We start from the raw sequence: 22,583 nt of genomic DNA, 5'->3' as shown, positions 1-22,583 counted from the left end.
TTGTGTGGTTTTATGAAACCACGGTAAAAGTGAAACTTTTTTTCACACTATAGACATTTAACTATAATAAAAATTATCGTATTTGTACGATAATTATCGTACGTATCCTGCGTCACGAGACATGCGCTACACGGACCAAAAAGTTTGAGACGATGTAATAAAAGTTTCACTTTAAAAAAAAAAGAATATAAGGTGCATATAATTTAAAGTTTAGTGATTAAATTAAATTAATTATGTTAAGTTCTGTTGCAGCCAGCTGAGGTAGTGTGTCACACGTGTGTAGACGCCGGGGTAGCCGGGCTCGCCGCACTTGTTTCCGAACGAAACAACGCCGATTTGAGTCCACCGACCGTTTGCTTGCAACATTAGCGGGCCGCCTGAGTCTCCCTGTGAAAATAGTAAAAGTAAATTAGAAAATTTAGCAAATAAACTAAATCTCTGCCTATATTGTCGTCTTCAAAAAAGTTCTTATAAAAAGCTTTTAGTTATTCTTTTAGAACACAGATATAATATTTTGCCGCCAAAGTCAACGAAAGAGTTTTTAATTAAAACTACTGTCTTAAGTGTGGTCTTAAGTTTAGGCCTTAGGTTAGACAATGATGGAACTTATTTTTTTTCTATTATGTATACAAAAACATAAAAACAATCTTCAAACTAACCTGACACGCATCAACCCCACCCCTCGCGTATCCCGCGCACAGAAAAGTATCTGTTATCGGCTGGAAATACGCTCTGTCACATTCCTCGTTCCTCCATACTGGTAGTTTAGCCTCTAACTGCTTGGAACTCTCCCCCCCACCGTACCGCGTGGTCCCCCAGCCCACCACGGTAGCTACAGAGCCGTCGAACTGCTTGCGGGCAAGGTCGCCGTACGGGAGGCAGATGGGTATCACATATTTTGATTTTTGGACGTTTTCTGTGAAGTATGGGTATAAATTATAATATAAGTCAGAAGCAATGCATGTAAAGAACATAAATATATACATTACTAGCTTTCCGCCCGCGGCTTCGCTTCGCTTTGACTATAACCTAATCTCACAGAACTATATCTCGATATAGTTCTGTGCCTAATCTTCTATAATATAAAAATGAATCGCAAAATGTGTTGGTAAGCGCATAACTCGAGAACGGCTGAACTGATTTCGATAATTCTTTTTTTATTATATTGCTTGAAGTACGAGGATGGTTCTTATTTAGAGAAAACGTAAATATTATGTACCACGGGCGAAGCGTAAATTATATACTAAAACCTTTCTCTTTAATGACTCTATTTATTAAAAAAAATTGCATTCCGGAAGTGCCGGCAGAAGTGAAAACTTGATTATTAAAACGTTGAGCATGTTTGATATCCATCCGTCTTACGCTTTTTCGATCAGGTCACGTGTCCTGACGCGAGTTTAAGATTTTATACCCATTATAGAAAAAGTGCTCAACGCGCCGCTAAAGAAGTTTTCACTTCAAAAAACCGTATCAAAATCCGTAGTTTTAAAAACTAAAGCATGTAAAGATAGAATATGTAAAGGGACTAAGTGACAGAGAGAGCGACTTTGTTTTATACTATGTAGTGATACAGAGTTTAAGTATTTTAAATACTTACTTTGGCAAAGTGCATGAAAAGTGTCTTAAAAAAATCTTCATGTACTTAGGTTAAATTATTTTCAACATATTATGTCGTCACCAATTGTATTCTGTACTGGTAAACATTCAGAATGTTCATTTACAAGTTTGACGAAAAGAAAATCGACCAGTGAAATAAAGTTTCCATATTCTTACTGAACTACTCTAGTAGGTACACATATATTATCGAAAATACTAACCAGCCAGAACCAAAACAGCGATATCGTTATAAAAGCCAACCCTCGAGAACTGCTCGTGCGCGCGCACGGCTGTCACCCGCAACGTCACCGGGCGGGAGGGTTCGTCGTCACGTGCCAAGTCTACGTCACCCAGACGCACGCTGAATTGGCGGGCGGGAAAACTGAAAATATTAAAAATAAAATTTTATTTTGATAATATGGGAATATGGAATAGCTGCTAGCTGATCAATTGAAATTTCACAACATTTTTCAATTTGTAACGGCAGTTCCTTAGACTTGTTTAATTTTATTTAACAAAGAAATAAATTCTTTTTTTTTATCTTTATGATATTATGTTATGTAGTATGTACCACCTAAAAGTTCTGTAAATGTTCCGTAAGATGAAGAAATAAGAACTTCATCAAGTCTAACTGTTCCATAATCGTACTGTCTCAACAATACGAACAACTACTAGACTCTAACAAGTACTACTCACTATCAACATCCAAAAAAATGTTTAATTTTAAATCAATTTAATTCTTACGGCCTCTGTTTCGAGTCCCTTGTACAATGAGCGGCTGTGAGCACATGTCGTCGCCCCACCAGAGTGCCTCCACACCAGAACTCTCTCCTCTTGTTCCCGTGGAGATAGATAGCTGCCATCCATGGCCAGGCGCCAGGTTTGGATTCTGTTCCACCAACTATACGACCTCCTTCGTCTTCGCGTTGACCGCAATCTGGAAAATTAATAATGAAAAAGTTAACAAATTAATATGTGCTCAATTTAATACGACTTTAAGGTTATAATAAATATTAAATATTGTTAAAAATTCATAGAAATAAAAATAGCATACCGTTAACATCCACAATGTTGGAGTAATTAGCGATAATAGGTGGTGCAACTGTGTAAAAAGATGTAGTAGACGGTGGTCGGGAAGTAGTGACCGTAGTTGTTCTAGTCGGTTTCGGCGTAGTTACTTTTGGCGTAGTTGTTTTTGGTTTCTTAGTTGTTAGAACCAAAACAGCTGAAGGTTTCGTCGTTGGTTTATTTGTTGTCAAAGTTACAGGCCTCTGAGTCGTTACAGGAACCAAGTAAGTCGGTTTACTAGTTGTCGTTAAAACAGGCTTTTCCACCGCTGGCGTAGAAGGCACAACTGCGTCACGTGGACAACATACTCCAGGTACAAATAGGTCTTTGAAACACAACGATTCTCTGAGATTAATAAGGTTTAGCAGTAATTGCGGACAGTTACTCAAGTCTTCACACACACCATCCTCTCCTTCAGGTGTCGTACACGACTTGGCATCATTTTCATTGTAATTTGCCGTTGCTATTTTTGTTATAGGAGCATCTGGTAGAACTCTAGGTAAAGCTTTCTTTACTATAGGTGCTATTTTGTCAGTAACGTTACGCCCTAGAACATTTTTGCTTATCGTGTAGAGAGCTTGGGGTAACTGCTGTAAATTAGAATCGGTTTCCGTTCGATCATTATTATCATTGACCACATCGACGAGATAATGACCAACTGTGTTAATTGCTCCCAGAGTTTCAGATATTCTTGTGAATGCAGAGTCTGATAGTAATCTTCCATCGTTTGGATTTTGAATACTTTCTGAGTGAATTAAATCTACAGATGATCTACCATCATAATATTGAGGGTATTGTTGGTTGTTGGGTACTTGTGACATGAACTGTCGTTCATGGTAATATGCTTGACTATAAGGATTATTTTGGTAATATTGTGTGGAATCTGAAGACCTTTTTCTTGGTACGGAATATTGATTCCAGTGCGTGTGCCTTTGTAGATATGGGTTTGTTTCATCCGTTATCCGTCTGAAGGGGACTGAAAAATAATTTGAAATTATCAGTAGATACACATTATGTGCAATCGGTAGATTGTTCCATTGGAAAGTTTATCATTATGTATGAACATTGATTTGTTATTGTCACTATTATGTACCTAAATTTTCCATATTTTGTAATTTTACATAGACATTATTGTATATTATGTCTGGTAAACGAGTTAAGTGGATAATTTAAAGCTTAATAAATTAATCAGTGTTGGAATAAAAATATATTTTGTAAAGTAAAATTGATGCGTACCTACCCGGGTGGAGAACAGTCTGTTGACATGTTATTTCTGTTGTGAAGATTGAGGTACCTGAAAAAATAATAATATGAAGTTAGAAAAGTAATTTCTTACACTATTAACATAGTATAACAATCAGCTCATAAAAATTTGTAGAAATAGAGCCTCTACAAATGAGTTATTAAATAAGGAATGGATTAACGACGGGGAAAAACAGACGGGTTGCACTCCGGGAGTGCCGGCAGAAGTGAAAACTTGATTATTAACGTTCAGCATCTATACATATAATAAAATCGTAGGAAAGTCAAAACTGTACATTGAATATTTTTTTAAAAGAATACTTGGGCCGTGATCTATAATCGATATAGAAGCCAAAAACATAGTTTTTAGAATTTTTGTCTGTTTGTCTGTTTGTCTGTTTGTCTGTTTGTCTGTTTGTCTGTATGTTTGTCTGGGCTAATCTCGAAAAGTACTGCATAGATTGACTTCAAATTTTGCATGAATATTACTAACAGGTCGGGTGAGGCTATAGGCTACATATTATCAAGCTATCACCTACGGGGGAGGAGCTGTGAACCTTTATTTTTCTTACATATTCCGTGTACTACGACAGCGTACAATCTAAAGACTCATGTTTAAATGTTGTTTTTGAGTAAGCCATGCTATTATCTACCTTTACACTATAAAAACTACGTCATTTATGTAATTTTGGCAGAGAAACAGTTAAATGAATCTTAGCAGTATAAAGACAAATTTGAAACAGCGCCATCTATAGCCAGTGTTATAAAAATCAAACACACATTAACTATTGGAAATTAATAATTAAATGACGCATAATATATAAATGTTGTTTGACAATATCTAGATTGAAACTATAAAAATTATGCCATTTAAGTAACTTGGGAAGAGAAACATAGTTTAAAGAATGTAAGTTGTATAATGTTAATTTTGTAACAGCGCCATCTATGAGATTTCGTAAAAATCAAATCAATTTACATGTTAACACTACTGAATACACTGTTGAAAATTAATAATTTAAATATAATCATGTTATTTATTTAACTCTTTAACCCATATCTTCCCTTCCCTATAAGGTATATTTCGTGTAAATAATAAATATACTACATTTTTTTAAAGTGAGGGTAGATGTTTATTATTCCATTATCTACAGTAATTAATCTAATATTGATTGTGTTCATTAGTTACAATTTTAAAAATCTTCGTGTTTTATAAATTTACTAGCTTACCGCCCGCGGCTTCGCCCGCTTTGTCTAAAACCTAATAAATTATATACTAAAACCTTGCTCTTGAATTAGTCTATCTATTTAAAAAACCGCATCAAAATCCGTTGCGTAGTTTTAAAGATTTAAGCATACAAAGGGACATAGGGACAGAGAAATCGACTTTTGACTATTGAATGCCATAAAACCAAAAATATCAAATGCAATCTTAGTGTTTTGTGAATTTTCACCGTCATGCGTTCCCACTAAAGGTAAGTTGTTACATACAGGTATTTATTTTTTTATAATGATAGCAATTCATGTGTTTTGTTGGTATTATATTATTACACTTTTTGAATGAAATAATAAAATGATGAATTGATGAATTCTTTTATATATGACTTTTACAAGATTTTGAGGTGCATTGGGAACAGTAGTTTTTGATAAAATTTTATTTGTAAGTAGCTTTTTTTATAGATTTACAGTTAACTTTTGATTTTTTTATTTACAGATTCGATGCTCATAAAATTATATCGCCTTTGGAAGACGATTTCTGCTGACAATTTTACAACACCACTTGAAAATTGATGATTTGATGATAAAGATAGTGGCAGCGAGGATTAAGTGGAAATTAGTAATCATCCGCTTCGTTAATTTTTGACTGAAGTTAATGTCCAACGTCCAATGGTTCAATCATTGATCAATATCAATAATAGTGTTAATCATAATGGTTCAATCATTGGAAGTATCTCGGGAAATTTTGGAGGATATTTTTCAGGAAGGAGAGGAGGGGCAGCCAGCCACATATCAAACTACTACGTTTTAGTACCGAAAAAATGTTATTGCCAAATGAAACGTAAATTTTGCACTCACAACTGTACAAGTAATGTTTTTATTTTGACTTTGCGGTTATCTGATTATAATATTTATCGTTATGGCTATCGAGGTACCGACCGTACTGGGATCAGAGTACCTACATGATATACAGTTCATCATCCAGGATTGCTAAGAGCATTTTCACACTGAAAAAGATGTTTTCTTTGAATCGTAGTTGCTTCATTTATTTATTTTTAATCATTTTACATAACTAATATGTTTTATATTTTATAAATATATCATTTTCATTATTTATAAATAAAATGGATCCAACATAACTTTGTTGTGTATCATTTCTCTATTAATAACCCATAGGCATATTTTCCGAGCGCCCCATTTAAGTTGCGGTCCTGAAATTATAAAAAATTTATGTATACTTTTGCCAAATATCTCATTGCTCAAGCTCATTTTTACATAAAAATAACAAAAACTAAACTACTAAATAAAATAAATTATGTAAAGATTTAATAAGAAAACACAGTATATTTATTAGGAGACGGTGATCTCTTCCAGGCAAAAGATATTCATCAGCTCAATAAAATTGAATAGTATGTTGTTAGTTATTCTTTAGATTCACAATTGTAATGAGCATTTCCGCATGCAAGTTATTTCAAGTAGTATCGTAGTTTAGATATATCATAGTTTTGACACATTAAAGTTCCAACAAAACCCTCAAATTTTTGAGCAGAGTTGAGCAAGATAATTTGAAAAATGTGCCGTGTTAAGTATTATAGAAAAGGTTAGTTCGTTGGTAATTATTATTTCTTCTTCATTTACATGTTGTTAGTAAAAATAAACTTTGACTAACAGTCAAAGTATATTTTAACTAATACTACTTAATACTAACTATTATACTTATGTTCAGTATTTATCTGTATTATTATTGCTTGGTAATTAATATATTTTCATGTCGTATACTTAATTATAAACATAAGTTTGATGTGTTATTAGCTGGATTTATTGAAGTGAAAACTTTTTTAGCGGCGTTGGGTATAAAATCTTAAACTCGCGTCAGGACACGTGACCATCGAAAAAGCGTAAGACGGATGTTAGTTTTTTTAGCCCTTATATTCCATGCGTAAGACAGATACCTACCATTCCAAAATATCAAACATGCTGAACGTTAATAATCAAGTTTTCACTTCTGCCGGCACTCCCGGAGTGCAACCCGTCTTTTTTTTACACACTCACAGACTTATAATATTTTATGTTAAAATAGTGTTAATCATATTAATATTTTTTCACAATTAAAAATATTTCCTTTTTTCTGATGGTGATGTTATGAGGACCATATTCGGTCCTCATATCATTAAAAATCTGTGCGAAAACTATAAACACTTGTGAGGCCCTCACGGCAGTCACGGATGAATTCTACACATACCCGTGGCCCTGTCGTTGATGCGGCTCGACGGAACACAGTGGGGTTTTGGTCGGTAGGAATCCGACATAACCCACGGCCTCTTCCCCGGAGGCCGTGGGTATCTATGCAAGATTTCCCCACTAAAAAAAAAAGGCCCTCACGGCAGATCGGGGCGGTCTGACGCGAAGTGGGGACAGCGTTGTCACTGTATCGCTTTTGCCACGCTTTTCAACAGAATTATTCGATAGTTCAGTTTTGTGTTAAGACCGCTGTGACAACCAACCCGTGAGACAAACAAACCCGGTTTCCCCTATTATCCCGTTAGACCGAAACCCTCACTGAGAGGGAATTACGTCTCACTACTGATCACGACAGTCATATTTTATCTCGAGAATCTGAAACTTTACTCAATATGAAGACCGTTTGACAAATGATAGGGTGTATCATAATATTATTCGATCTCTTGAAGATGAACATGAGCATAAGCAATGACTAGAGTAGGGACGCGAATATTACAATTATTTGAGACAAGAACGATTAATATTTGTTTAATGAAAGATTAAGAATTGAAATTATTCAGTCTCTGAAAACGGACGAATAGCGAGAGGCCCGTCTTACTGCAGACGATTTCGTCATAGTCTTGATGACTTAGAGGTAAACAATCTACGAATTCAGTGGTGTGGTCCGACAAATATAAAAGTGGGTTTGCTTATAACCTCACAATTTATTACAGATCATCTTCTGTATAGGCGATATTAACGTAGTATGTTCTTTGCATGCTTTACATGCTTTAAAGTGGAGTAAGGAGACGGCTTTCGTTTGAAGATACACCGGAACCTTTGAAATCACTACTTTTAGACGAACATACTGTGCAATCTAAACTGTTATTAGACAATATTCGCTCTTATAGTAGTGCGTTTCAAATGATCCTTTGGTGCTCAATAATTATCAGAAGGTCCTTTCATGCTTACTTTTAAGATACAAGGTCAAGTTTACCATTTGATAGGATCCCTTTTGCCTGAAGGACAACCTAAGTTTGTTTAAATATATTTTGTATTCGACTACAACGAATAGTGGAATACAAGAAATCAATATTTCTCAAATTTAAAACTGAACTCATTTCACAATTATTTTAGAACAGGTTAATTCGTATGTATGCAGTTTTAAATCGACATTAGAAGCTTTTCCTCAAGATGGTGATATCGGCACTCAGGAACTCCCTGGACGTGTTATAACGCCCAGGCCACAGTATTACAATTTTTCCTACAGTAGAGCAACGAATGTATTTTCGCATAGCAACGGAGGGGAACTCGCGGGGGGTCAAGTGACGCGGGCCACGTACCACAAACATGCTTAGTTTGTGGTACCGAGCGCGAAAGAAATTCATCGTGTTTTTAGTAAAGTTACTATGTATACTGACGTAATTTAATACTTAGGTACATATTCTATAATGGTGCGCTCAAACTGTTAATCTACATTTAATTTAGATTATTATTTGAAATACTAAGTAATGTAGAATTTAAATCACATTCATTCAGTTGTCTTTAGATTTTAAGATTTTCTTATCAGTGTTCAATTTTAATGTAGTTAAATTTTATAAGAGACAATAATTAAGAACATTCAAAAATAAAGTGTCGCGTATTTTTTTTTAAACGACGAATGACGAAAAACGACGTAATCGCGGACGAAGTCGCGGGCAACAGCTAGTGTTTGATATTTTGGAATGGTATCTAGACACGCGGCAGCGTGTCAAGCCGAGTTCAAGCGAAGAGAACTGGCGAGCAGCAGCCGTGTGTATATTTACACGAACCATTTCGAGCCACTTTTCACCCCCTTATAACTCGAAAACTATTTAAGTTAAATAAACCAAATTTGGTACATATCAAGAGGATCTCAAGATAAACAAGAACCTTAAATTTCATAAATACAGATTAAACAGTTGCGTAGATATTAATATCCAAAAATCGCAATTTTTAAGACTGACTGACTTATAGACATATACAAAACCTAACCCACTTCCAGATGACCTAGAAAGTTCAAATTTTGTAATCAACTAGGTAATAGTGAGTGTACAAAGGAAAAAATCAGAAAATACTGAATTTATCTGTATTTAATTTTTTTTTCAATGACATTAATTTTGTTTGTATGGAAAAATGGAAAAGTTTATAAAAATAGAAAATATTATATTCACCTTACTAGTCTTAAAAAATAGATCAAAACTAGTCAGTGGCCGAAAAAAATTTTGAAATCCATCAATAAATGACTGAGATATAGATTATTGAAGTTTACACATTTTAGCGCGAAACATCTGTAGATTCGATGCGCCTCTGACATCCCACTCACTCGCGCTAGTATCGCTAGGGCGGATTACTTCGATTGCATGATTTCTTTATTCAAAACTGTTATTAAACGAAAAATAAAAGAAAATTGTAATAAAAATATTGCTCATACAGTTAAAAATAATATATAATTTTACAAATTCACATTTCTTTATTCTTTATTTATGAGTGTTTAGTTTATTTTTAATTTCAGTGTAATGGAAGAAGGCTTTGTCGAAGGTCGAAATGATTTAATTTGCGTAATTATAAGTGAAACATCTTTAGGCGCGTTTAGAGTAAAATTTCAAAATCTCGTCATGGCAATACCGTAACGTCATGGAGTAAAGCGACGATTCTTCTACAACGATCTTTGCATCTTTGTAATAGTGTGTGTACATATTCACGCTGGATGCTTAGAAAATCATGTAATCTTTTTAAACAGAAAACGAGTTTAAAAAATTGCAGATAATGACGGGGCAATGTGCGCTGACATTCATAACATACAAGAAAATATAGAAAATAATACTAAACAAACCATACAAAGAATCCGCAAGAAAAAATATAAAAAAAATCGTATATAAAAAGTATTATATTCATAAAGTAAATCAAATTTGCAGAGTAATTTTCTGTACAAAAAGTAATGATATCCCACCAAAAACATAAATGTAAAAATTGGAGCCGAGTTCAATCGTTGACTTAATTTGCCAAAAAAGAAATGAGATCTAATTAATGTGTGCCAAGTTCTGCAGACAGTCCAGAAATTTATTTACAAAGATGTATTAAGTTCTTAGGTTGACTGAAAACTCAATTGTTTTATTTTCCCTTAGAGAACAATGTTTATTCCAAAATATAACTTTTTTAATTTGAATAATATAATTATTTTCACAAAGCAAACAACTAATGACCTATTGAACCCCATAATTTGATGAGGCTAGTTTTACATACTGTTTATATTTTGTGAAGTTCTAAAAACTAGCCTCATCAAATTATGGGGTTCAATAGGTCATTAGTTGTTTGCTTTGTGAAAATAATTATATTATTCAAATTAAAAAAGTTATATTTTGGAATAAACATTGTTCTCTAAGGGAAAATAAAACAATTAAGTTTTCAGTCAACCTAAGAACTTAATACATCTTTGTAAATAAATTTCTGGACTGTCTGCAGAACTTGGCACACATTAATTAGATCTCATTTCTTTTTTGGCAAATTAAGTCAACGATTGAACTCGGCTCCAATTTTTACATTTATGTTTTTGGTGGGATCCGTCTTACGCTTTTTGGATCAGGCCACGTGTCCTGACGCGAGTTTAATATTTTATACCCAACGCCGCTAAAGAAGTTTTCACTTCAAAAATATAATAGACTGAGAAGGGTAAAGAAAAGGGCCTTACATATTGTATATTTTAATTTATTTTAATGACATATGAATTATAATATAGCTTTTATCGTACTGATGATGGCATAATTCAGGAGTTGGATACATAAGTATTCGGAAGCCAAGGTCTAAAATAACGAAATCATAGAGTAAATAAATAGATTTAAACCTCTGAGATTTAAACAATTAATGATAGTTTAATTGACAAATGGAGTAAACACGTTCCATTTAACGGCAAACTTGTGAAAGTTTCGACCATTGTTACACGGCACTTACGTCTTGCGAAATTTGAAACGTTAAAATTTTCTTCTTATTGTTAATAATGACTCTGTGACCAAGTGGGTACCTACTACCTATACTGTGAATAATTTGTTTAACAAAATATATTTTAGAACAGCTCTTAAACGTTTTGTGTAGATTTATTTTGATTTCCGCACTTTAAAAAAAGGTAGAGTAAGGTAAATTGTTTGGAATAAAACATTAGTAAATAAATTTTAATTATATAATAATATTATACAATTACAGCAATGTTCGGATTATTTCTACGATTATATTATAATGGTAGAAATAATCCGAACATTGCCGTTGTATATGTGTGTGTATGGGTGAAATTAATTCAGGAAAATACTAAAATGCAAACTTATTCATCTAATTAAAACAAACAACTTAAACTGATGTATTTAGTGCTCTGGGAAAACACGTGATTTAATAATTTATGAAAAATAATTGCGCGTGCCGGACCATCAGAAATGGGTCAATTTCATAATCTGTGACCTCGGGAAAATACGCATTCACATAATATATTTTGTATGCAATTCGCGTCCTACTTGCATGCGTAATATTGGTAACTCCATTCATGAGTAACCGTTATGTAAATATACAAAATTTATTGTGCCTACTACGGTATAGGTTTAATTGCTTATATATGAATTCCTTTACTATGCATCTTTATTAAAAAAAGTTGAAAGTGAAAGTAGGTTCAGAAATCTTCCTAGAATTAGGAATTCTTCTTATATTGGCCAATATATAAGAATATGTATGTACATATAAAATAGTTTGTACATTATGCCGCTATATCTAAGGCCATAAAGTTTAACTAACACTTTGATTAGATTAACCGTCTATTATATTTAGTAGCATAATAAAATTTTAGCGTACAAAAATACATTTCAAGCCATTTTTTATTGAAGTACCTAGAACTAAATAAACTGCGTTCCTGTACACAAGAAAATATTTAAGAAAATAGTTTTGGGAACAAGGAATAAAAAATTAACATCTAGTGCTTCCAAATGCTTTTGTTTTATTTTGTTTAATGGACTTCAAATTTAATTATGTAATTTGGGGTTTGGTCCGTAGTGACTAAGCCTTAATTACATCGAAGGTTTTGTTCTTAGTATGCAGATTTCTCTTTTATTAAACGTTTAAGTGAAACTTAATGGATATATCTGATTGAGCAAAGTACAATGCATCATACATTATGTATTTTATAACCTTTCTTTATATTTCGCCTAGTGACTACTCATTGGAACGACACATTTGTTTTGAAGTTGTAATCTCAATGTGACAAGAAATTAGCTTTTAGGAAAGGAGAAATGTTCTGTTGTCTAGGCCCTAGGGTAGAGTTATTAAAGCCATGCCATTATTAGATAATTACGTGAAAAATATGATAATTAATACCGTTTTTTTGAATAAATGAAGCTTTTTATAGAGCTGGTGGAATTGTCATAGTATAGATCAATTTTGAATAATATTATAATGATGAATTAAATGTATAATCCATACTAATATTATAAATGCGAAAGTAACTCTGTCTGTCTGTCTGTTACTCAATCACGCCTTAACTACAGAACCAATTTGCATGAAATTTGGTATAGAGATATTTTGATACCCGAGAAAGGACATAGGATAAGTTTTATCCCGGAAATCATGCGGGTTTTTCTTTAACTGCGCGGGCAATGGCGCGGGTAGAAAGCTAGTCATTTATATAAGTAGACAAGAACAGAACTATCCAAATGAGAATTACCCGTAGTAAAATTGTATGTGTTTTTTATTTATTGTTAAGGCTATCAGAAAATCGGTCGTAGCCAATAAATGTAATGTTATTTTCCTGTAGACATCCTATTACGCTAGTTTTTATATTGATTTATATCGCTCAGCTACCCACATCCTATCTCCGCAAATCGAATCTCTTTTGCTCTTTCTGTTATATCTCTATGGGTTTCGCAGTATCACAGGTAATATAATATAATAATAGTAATACCTACCTAGGCTACCTTACTTATACTTGTAATATGTGCTGTATAAGAATTGTATAAAACTTATAATATAATGGATTTGTTCTGGTATTATGAACAGTTTTTCTTGTAATTTTTCTTTATCATAATCTAATTATAACTTACAAAATTACGTTACGAATTAAGAATATCAGTCAACAGTGCATCGTTTAAACACGACGTGCTAATCGTTGCTTGTCACCGGTTCGTGTATAACCAGCCTTATCCCCTGACTCATTGACCGCCATAAGTGAAAGTGTGTGATGTCACTGCGTTCTAGCGTACCTACTAATCTGCGAATCTTGGATGTCGTTAGATAAGCGAAATGGTTTAGAAACTAAGTAGGTCGTTCGGCTCCTTGTAATAACAATCTAATAAGGTATCCTTCAAAATAGAGCCTGTTTGTTAGGAACAACAATATAGGATTTTGATGATTATAATGAGTTTTGCTGCTATGATTCTGTAAGCTACAGACTACAGACGTGCATTATTTCGAATACAAATTTAAAAAACGTTGTATAATTATTAAAATGTGATTACCCACACTTGCATTATTTAAGACTACTGACTATACGCACAAAATATCTACATAAGTGATATGAGTTTTTGTTTATATAAAAATTAAATACTGTTTAATAAATAATTGTAGTTTTAACATTGATGTATGTAGAGTATCATTACATAGTATAAAACAAAGTCGCCTTTCCTGTCCCTATGTATGCTTAAATCTTTAAAACTACGCAACGGATTTTGATGCGGTTTTTTTTAATAGATAGAGCGTTTCAAGAGGAAGGTTTCAGTATATAATTTATTAGGTTTTAGACAAAGCGGGCGAAGCCGCGGGTGGTAAGCTAGTTATGACTAAAGTGCTCATTACCCTGTGTAGAGCGTGTGGTAGAGCGGAGTAAAATCGATAAGTGATACGAAATGCATCTGCATACTTTATTACACTCAGTTATGAAACATAAAACAATTACGTAAAATATTCTTGGGATTTACACGTCATGGTACTTTATATTATGTAGATAGTACCTACATCGAATAACTGTGCTTTTGATTCCTGGAAAACTTTAAATTGGTTATGAAAATTACCGAAGATTATAGGAAATTTAAAATGCAAATTTCGGTTTGAAACAGCATCATCTTTAATTTTATATTCAGGTGTAGTTTTATTAAATTTTATAATTTAAAAATAAAATAAGGGTTCCTAGCCTATTAGTCATTGAATATGGATGGACGTCGTCTTTTCATTAAAATCCTTAAACAAATAGAGCAAAAAAAAGTATCATTATATGTAGTTACTATAGATTTTAATTATTCATAATCCAGTCTTTATGGAACATTAATGAAACATAATCATTCACATTCGAACGGTGAAGGAACACATCGTTAGGAAACCGACATGTCGAATAATTAAAAAGTTCGACGACATGTGTCATCTGCCAACACGCACTTGGCCAGCGTGGTGGATTATGGCCTGTACCCTCATAGGAGGCCCGTTTCCCAGCAGTGGGAACGTATGGCTGATGATGATGATGATGATGATGAATCATTCACAAAGATGTTATTTACTACTTCCATTTACAAAAATTGAACGTCAAAATAAACATAACTCAATTGTTAAATCACAAGAATTCTCTTACACAATATATTTCAGGAACTTACTCAGTATTGTGTTTATGTTAATCGAATCTTACATAACTGAGACAATGTTAACGGATGTGGCATAACTTTTCTTCAATCCGGTTCAATACAATGACACAGTCGTTTTTAGTGCGTATGATAGTATAAGGTTAAAATTATTTAAAGAAAGTGCACCAAATCTTAGTATTAATTTTTTATAAGTACTTGATTTTCTTTTTACAGAGTTATTGCGAAATGTGGAGCTAGAGCTTCTCAATTTAATTGTAAAATTAGACTTATACATTGTTTACTTAGATATACGTTATTTATAAACCATCAGATTTATTTTCAAATAAAAAAAAATAGGTAGGTATGCTCTTTACGGTTTCCGAAGGTTTCAAAACCAAAACATCAACACACATTAATAATAATCTACTGATAACGTTGCATTTACACATAAGAACCTTCTTCTTTACATTAAGTATTGTTAAAAAAATATCACATCAAAAATCCACCACAGAAGGTTCAATAACACCGCGTAAGTGAACCAAAAATTACGAACACGAAAGTCACACTTAAATTATGAATATATGCAAAGAAAATAAATAAACTCCCTGTACCGTACACTGCGATAATTTCGAAACACCAAATTCTCACCAGGTGATTTTAAACCGGCTCGATCATTTCTTTTGTTCCCTTTTCGAGTCAACGAACCTGGCCTAAATTTTAAGCTTAATTTGAGGAATCGAGTAACTTTACGAAGCCTTCAGTAATGAAGACTGCATTACTTTTGCACAGTTAGTTGATAATAAACTACGTAATCCGTATTCGTACTGTATTTTCGTTAATTGGAATCATAAGGTTTTGATAAAACGGGACTCTGAAGGCAAAAACTGTTCTTAATTATGCCCGGTGAGAAATATATTAATACAACTTCTTCGAGATAAATTCATCTGCTTTAATGAACAGTTTTATATTTCATACAGGATTTGTTTATGGAGGAAATTATAGGTCATTGATTAATTAACAAAATAGACTATTGTAGTTTGTGTAATCATTTTTGTTTAAATCGACAGTTTTAAGAAATAGGTACACTTTACAATTTCTGCAATTAATTGTATGGTTTATTTTTTAGTTATAATATGTAAGTAACTAACTAAGTACTAAGTTATTCCATAATTGCATGTACATGTTTATTTTTTGTTCTCTAATAAATAATTTATTTAAAGAATTTTATCGTAAGCAATGTAGAGGTAGGTCACAATTTGGTCACAATGTTGTCATTGGGATTTTACGTCGTGATTTTACTTTAGTATACGGGTGATATAGTGAAATTAATTACGCAATAATTGACTAATAAATGACAATTAATACTTTATAGATTTTCTGCTACACTTATGAAAAATAGAGAAAGGAGCTTTGCTTTTTCAATTTTAATAAACCGGGAACAGCACAAAGTTGTTAAAACTTTTCTTCGTCCAGGCAATAATACTTTTGAATATGTTAACTCAATCTATTGATTAAAAGATATTCCGGAAATTAAGAAAATATTTGTTCGTTCAGAAATCCTGTATTGTCTACATAATACTTAATATACAATAATATCTAATAATACATTTGTCAAATTATAAGAGCACAATAATAATTAACGATGCATTATTTATGAGAACGCATCTCAAATTGTTGATCAATAAATCTATTATCGCATATAATTGTTATACACGACATAATCGAACCGGTCAGTGACTCACTTTCAGGGTTGTCAATATAGAATTTATTTTTTCGGAATATTATATTTTCCTTTTTATTTTTTTGCTATTTAGTATTTACTCTATCCAAAGGTTAAGGACCTTAGAGTATATATACTATCTATAGAGTGCGAACAACCAAGTGGGAACAGTAGGCACAGGTGGGAACAACACGACGCTCCCGCCGCGAGCGCTCGCAGTCGTGGTTGAGTGCTCACGAAGTGCATTGCTCTAGATTTTTTTCATATTTACGAATAAACGTGGTGAAATGTGCAGTTCTATCTTGCAAAAACGATACTAGAAAATAAACAAAATTGAAATCCACTATCAAATTTCATCAGTAAGTCGATTGTTTTACATAATTTGATGAAAATAAATCTAGCATCGCGGGGGTGAAGAGTAGGTGGGAGGCGGACACGCGCAGGCTCGCTCGCGCGCCTCACTGCCGCCACGTGATCGTAGTGATGTGACCTGACCAACGCTGTACTCGATATAAAGTTTACTAGAAGAACTATATTTTAACAAATTATTTATTTAACTTTAAAATTAAAACTCTTTTAAAAATGTATTATTAATAAATTTGTGGTGTGTTTTGTATGATACACTTTCTAAATTATGAATGCGAATGTATTATAGTGTAAATGTAAAGTATGTAATGTTACGATATATTTTCTGAACCGCTAAATTGATTTTGAAGATTTTGATAGTAGAATGGATAAAATTGAATAAAAAAATTATTAATATTATTTATTATATTATCATTTTAAATTATTAATTATTCCTTAATATTTTTTACCATTTTTAAAACATTATTATTATTGTTTGATTTATTATTAAATAAATAGCACTAAACCCGATCTTTTATTTTATTAACTTTATTATTTAAAAAGTACTCACGTTTTTCTGATATTCCAATCAAACATATTTTTTAAAGTACTTATAATTAATACAAGAAAATATTTAATATTCAAATGGAATAAACAAACTTTATTCAGTTGGTAAACAAATTTAAAATTACATATTTATACTTTATTCATATATTTTTCCTTTAATAACTTATTGAACATAAAATTTACTTATGATACATATTTATTTACATAACTTATCGATAGTTCAACACGCAATTGATATCTACCCATCCCTATTTGTCACACACACATCTATATAGTATCTATAGCTCATCTGCCTACGATGCGCACTATGCAATTTGTGCAATACACTCGCTCTATACTATTGTAATATATACTCTAAGTTAAGGACAGTAAGCTCTTTTTAGAATTTATGAGTATCTTATAAAAAATCTGCTCGATGTATACAAGAATAAGATATGTTTGAGGCATTAAAAATATTTAATTTGTGGATTCTTAGGAAATTATATGCTTATGAATTTTTTTTAAGAAAGGTCACTGTCTCAGTTGCAATATAAATGTTGTTTTATAATACAAAAGTATCTGGTTACTAAATCGACGTTTTATTAGGTATTAGAATTTAAGAAAAGTAATTATCGAGAACCCTGTTTGACTAGCCAATTCGCTACGATTACTAAATCTTGCAAATGACATAATGTTTTGATTCGATCACGCGAGGTAAGTTACGTTTGGCGGGTCAGCGTTTGGATGGGTTTTATTTATTGCCTATTAATTTTATATATTTAATAAACGTATTTTTAATTTTTATTGGCAAATATTTCTATTTAAAGAAATATATTTTGTTATATTTACTTATTATATATATTTAGATTTAGATCTATTTACAAAGGCCTTTTAAGGTAAAATTTAATGAAGCCGAGATTTTGTTAAAAAGTAGGGCTATTTGTGAATTTAATTCTGCAACATGTCTGCTAGAGATTAATATTTTCTCTGAAATATATCGTGAGACCTTTAAATGGTGAAACAATATAAATACTTTGGCCTAGTCATCATTCCTAAAAAGTCTTGCGTAGAAATTTTCTATAATAGAATTAGTTACATAAAAACTGGAGCTCTCACTAAATTAGGCTTTCTTCTTATTTGGCAACGAATTTGGACGAAAAGTAGGTGTCACTTTCACTGCAGTGTTTAATTACAAAAATGGCCAAATGGACAATGAGCCAAGTTATTTCGTAACGAAGGAAAGTTACCTATCTATGGACCTATTTAGTAAAACTACTTTTTTAACTAACTTAAGCTACTTTTTTAACTAACTTTAAGGAAAGAAGAAGTTCTAAGTTTCTATGAATTTTGTTCTAACTGTGTAATTATGAACTAAATTTTGTTCGTTATTTGATGTTAACAAAGTAAGGGCATGTAATATGTTAAGAAAAAAAGACTTTCTACTCCTTAATTTAAAAATAGATAGAATCTTTTATGATGTAGCGCTAATAGGTTTCTTATTAAAAATACAAACAAGAAATTCGTATGTTTATCACGCAATTACAGAATATTTTTAGACGTTAATTGGCACACTTTTTTGTTACCTGTTAGAATAAAATGAAAGAAATAATTAATATTTTTCAGTTCAGGTGAAGTCAAAGCAATCTATTGTGTTATTTTTATGGTAGTTAAAAGGTTGAAAAAAAATTGGGCGGGCCGCTAAAAAGATAATAATTAATCAAAGAGAAGTCTTTGTAGCATTATGATATAGCACCAAGTAAAACAGACAATATAACAAAAAGAACAAGTGATAACTGCGTTAAAAACAACCGACTTCAAACTTGCACTTGCAAAATTTACAAATACCTACAGACAAAAATGCTCATAAAATAAAAACTACTGGGCCTATCCGAATAAAATTTTTATGGGACCAATTCAACACCATCCCGCATCGAACAAAAAAAGAATCACGTAAATCGGTTCCGAAACCTCGGAGTAATCGGTGTACATACATAAAAAAAAAAAAAAAAAATATACCGGCCGAATTGATAACCTCCTCCTTTTTTTTGAAGTCGGTTAAAAAGACAATATAATGTAAAGCTAAAAAGGCGGCCTTATCGCTACTTAGCGATTTCTACCAGGCAACCTGTGATATCTTAATTTTTGTTATGAACATACGTTAAGACAATTTTAAAATTATCTAAAGATAAATTATATGATTATTGTTTTGTCATAATATGTGGGTTCTTAAAATAAAATGTAAAAATGCACTAAAACAACTATGCAATACATACAACAGATTTAAAAAAAGCAAAATAAATTAATAATACCAAATATTAAACCATCAATATGTTATTCAAAGCTATAATATTACTTATACGTATAATTTACGTATTTTATCATAAGATATTATATTTATAATTACATAAGTATAATGAAATTATTCATGAGTATTATGTATGCAATACGTTCATCTAAAATCGCGGAGATTTAAATTATGCTTGATCATAAAAAGTTCTTAAGTTTACTCAAGTTTTATTTGCACGCTTCCCCTTGTTTTCTTTGAAATTAAAAATTTCTTCGCTGGTCTGCGTCGAAAATTTTAAGATTTCTGGTAACACAAAATAAATAAAAAGAGTTTACTTATGAATCAATTAATAAAAAAAAAACAATATGGTTGACCATAAATTACAGATGTGACAAAATCAACTTACCAAAAACAATAAAAAAAATTATATCTATGGCACGGCACTTCCCCAAACGCACAATGTCCGCCATAACGTCTGATCTAATGTTTACGTCACTACACTTTCACTACGAACGTTTGTAACATCGTATAATCACTTATGAAACGGGGGCTCTGCACTCACAGCCAAGTTCAACGCCACGACCAAAAGAAAAATTAAAAAAAAAAAGTTATGTCAAAAATGCACCGTGTGGTTTTGGAGGGAATGTTGAAATGTCAGATGGAATTTTTTTGAATTTGAAAAAAACGTGTTTCGCGCTCACTTTCATGGCGCGTTATGCGGCGCGCGCGTTTTGGTTCTTGCTTTTACTTTCAAACAATCAGAGGGGAGCGCATCAAATCTTTGATGGTGATGATATTCAGATTTAAAAGGGCCATTTCTATGATTCATTGCATCGTGGTTTGGACCATCCTTAAGTGCATAATACGTCCCAGATTGGGAGTCTGCGTTATGAAATACGATAACAAGAATTCACATCCTTGGTACAGGCTGGTAAAGAATCAAATTTTGTTAAAATGTTTGTCTCATGGAAATTTAAATTTGTTCACTTATCGTTATGTTGCGCCAGTAGGCCAAGCATTATTAGTTATGTACTCACTCAGCTCTACATAATTCTATTGGTCTATGTCATAGTAATTTTCCAAAATAATATAAAATAAGCTATTGCAAGTTTGATGAATTTCCACGGAAGACTCTCTCTCTCTTAACGGCTTAACCCTTGCAAAGGGACATATGTAGATCTACATCTACTCCAAAAAGTTAACATATTCCATTTATTAGTTCAACTGGTACCAAATGCATTATTTATTCATGTATGGATACACCCGTGCCAAACCATTCTTGGGAATCAATTCATCCATATAAGGCAAATGCTCTTTCATTGTACAGCTGTTTTAAATGAACGGATAATATTCTTAAACCACAGATAACATTACTATTCTAGAACTTAATATTTACCAGCGCCATCTAGTGCAAATTCAAATAAAACGTACCTATGGCCTCTATACAGTATCTAAAATTTAATCTTCTCTACTCTATTATATTGTCTAGTAGTAGATGAATTTGATATTTTTGGTTTTATGACATTCAAAAGCTTTATAAACAACTGCTAAAAATGATATATTATGCATCGATAAATACATAATATTGCATCGATAAATATATAATCTTCTCTACTCTTAAATATAATAAAAGTCGAACCCACAACCTAAGCTGCCGCATTCATAATACAATCCCTAACCACTATGCTAATCATGTACCTATGTCCCTTATTTCTTTAACAATTAACTTTAAAATTACTGAACAAACAATTATGAATTTTGAAAAGAACCTTCTTGTTAATGAATTCATGAATAAGGGTCCTTACCCTTATTCATTCTCTGTTTTGCAATTACTTCTTCTTAAAACCAAAGGAAAATATCGAAATACATATAAACATGACAATATTTACGCGTAAAACCCACATCTCGCAACTCTACCATTTGTGGAACTGTTGCAAAACATAAGGTCCGGCATGATGACACTGAAGTTTCTATTTTGTTTTTATTCTATGCCTAACTAACTCTTTCTTAATTTCAATATTTGGCGTTTATTTCCAATGGCGTTGCTTCACTTGCATTGAATAGATATGTCTCTACCATCCCTACTTAAAAATTAATATACTGTTTGTTTTCGTGTCAAAAAACCTACTTTACTCTTTATTTTATCAAATTTAATTCATCCGCTCACAATTTTCCCGAAAACGTAACACGTATAGGTACTACTTATACCTATATACTTGTTCCTATAAAATATAGTACCTTTCTGCTATAAGTACCTATTACTTGCCAAAATAGCATATTGTCGAAAGCTGTATAATATAGGTACGTAATACTAATAAGTGTTTTTTTTCTACATTAACTTGAATCTTAGCCATGATTAGAATTTAGAGGGCAATGTGCAAGCAATGAGGAGTGAGGACGTTTGGCCTGTCAACCTGAGAGCCCTTGCTCATGGTTTGGCAACATTTGAAGAATTCACCATCTGAGTGACTGCGATTCGGTTAAAACTAAGATCCGAAAATAAAAAACAACATGCTTCAAAACATATATATTTTATTTTATTTGGAAATTACGTTTGAAGTAAGTATACCTTTAAGGAAGGTCTTAAAATGAAAATTTTACCTATCCTATATACATGGAAATTTTAGCACATTAAGATTTCAACCATGACTGTCAAACTCTTCATCCAATAAAAGGCTTATATTGACCTAAATTCCATTATGTAACACACAATATAGGAAGGGAAGACGATTGATAGTCGATAACA

At 32.2% G+C, this 22,583-nt stretch overlaps 1 protein-coding gene across 2 annotated transcripts; it reads right to left on the bottom strand.

Moving 5' to 3' along the window:
• Positions 1–113: 113 nt before the first annotated feature.
• LOC123700930 (proclotting enzyme-like) lies at positions 114–20,537 on the bottom strand. 2 transcript variants are annotated; one of them, XM_045648306.1, is made up of 7 exons: positions 20,244–20,537; positions 3,905–3,958; positions 2,651–3,640; positions 2,341–2,533; positions 1,818–1,978; positions 660–916; positions 114–387 (listed from the first exon to the last, which is right to left on the bottom strand). In XM_045648306.1, exons 1-7 carry the CDS (start codon positions 20,305–20,307, stop codon positions 232–234), a joined length of 1,875 nt encoding a protein of 624 aa, XP_045504262.1. In that variant the 5' UTR covers positions 20,308–20,537; the 3' UTR covers positions 114–231. The 2 variants fall into 2 exon arrangements, with proteins under 2 accessions (XP_045504262.1, XP_045504263.1); XM_045648307.1 differs by lacking the exon at positions 20,244–20,537 and having other exon boundaries at positions 115–387; positions 3,901–3,958.
• Positions 20,538–22,583: the final 2,046 nt, after the last annotated feature.

The sequence above is a fragment of the Colias croceus genome, chromosome 20 (genome assembly GCF_905220415.1).
Source record: "Colias croceus chromosome 20, ilColCroc2.1".
NCBI lineage: Eukaryota > Metazoa > Arthropoda > Insecta > Lepidoptera > Pieridae > Colias > Colias croceus.
The sequence above is the reverse complement of the archived record's forward strand: the minus strand, read 5'-3'. Positions and strand labels throughout refer to the sequence as shown.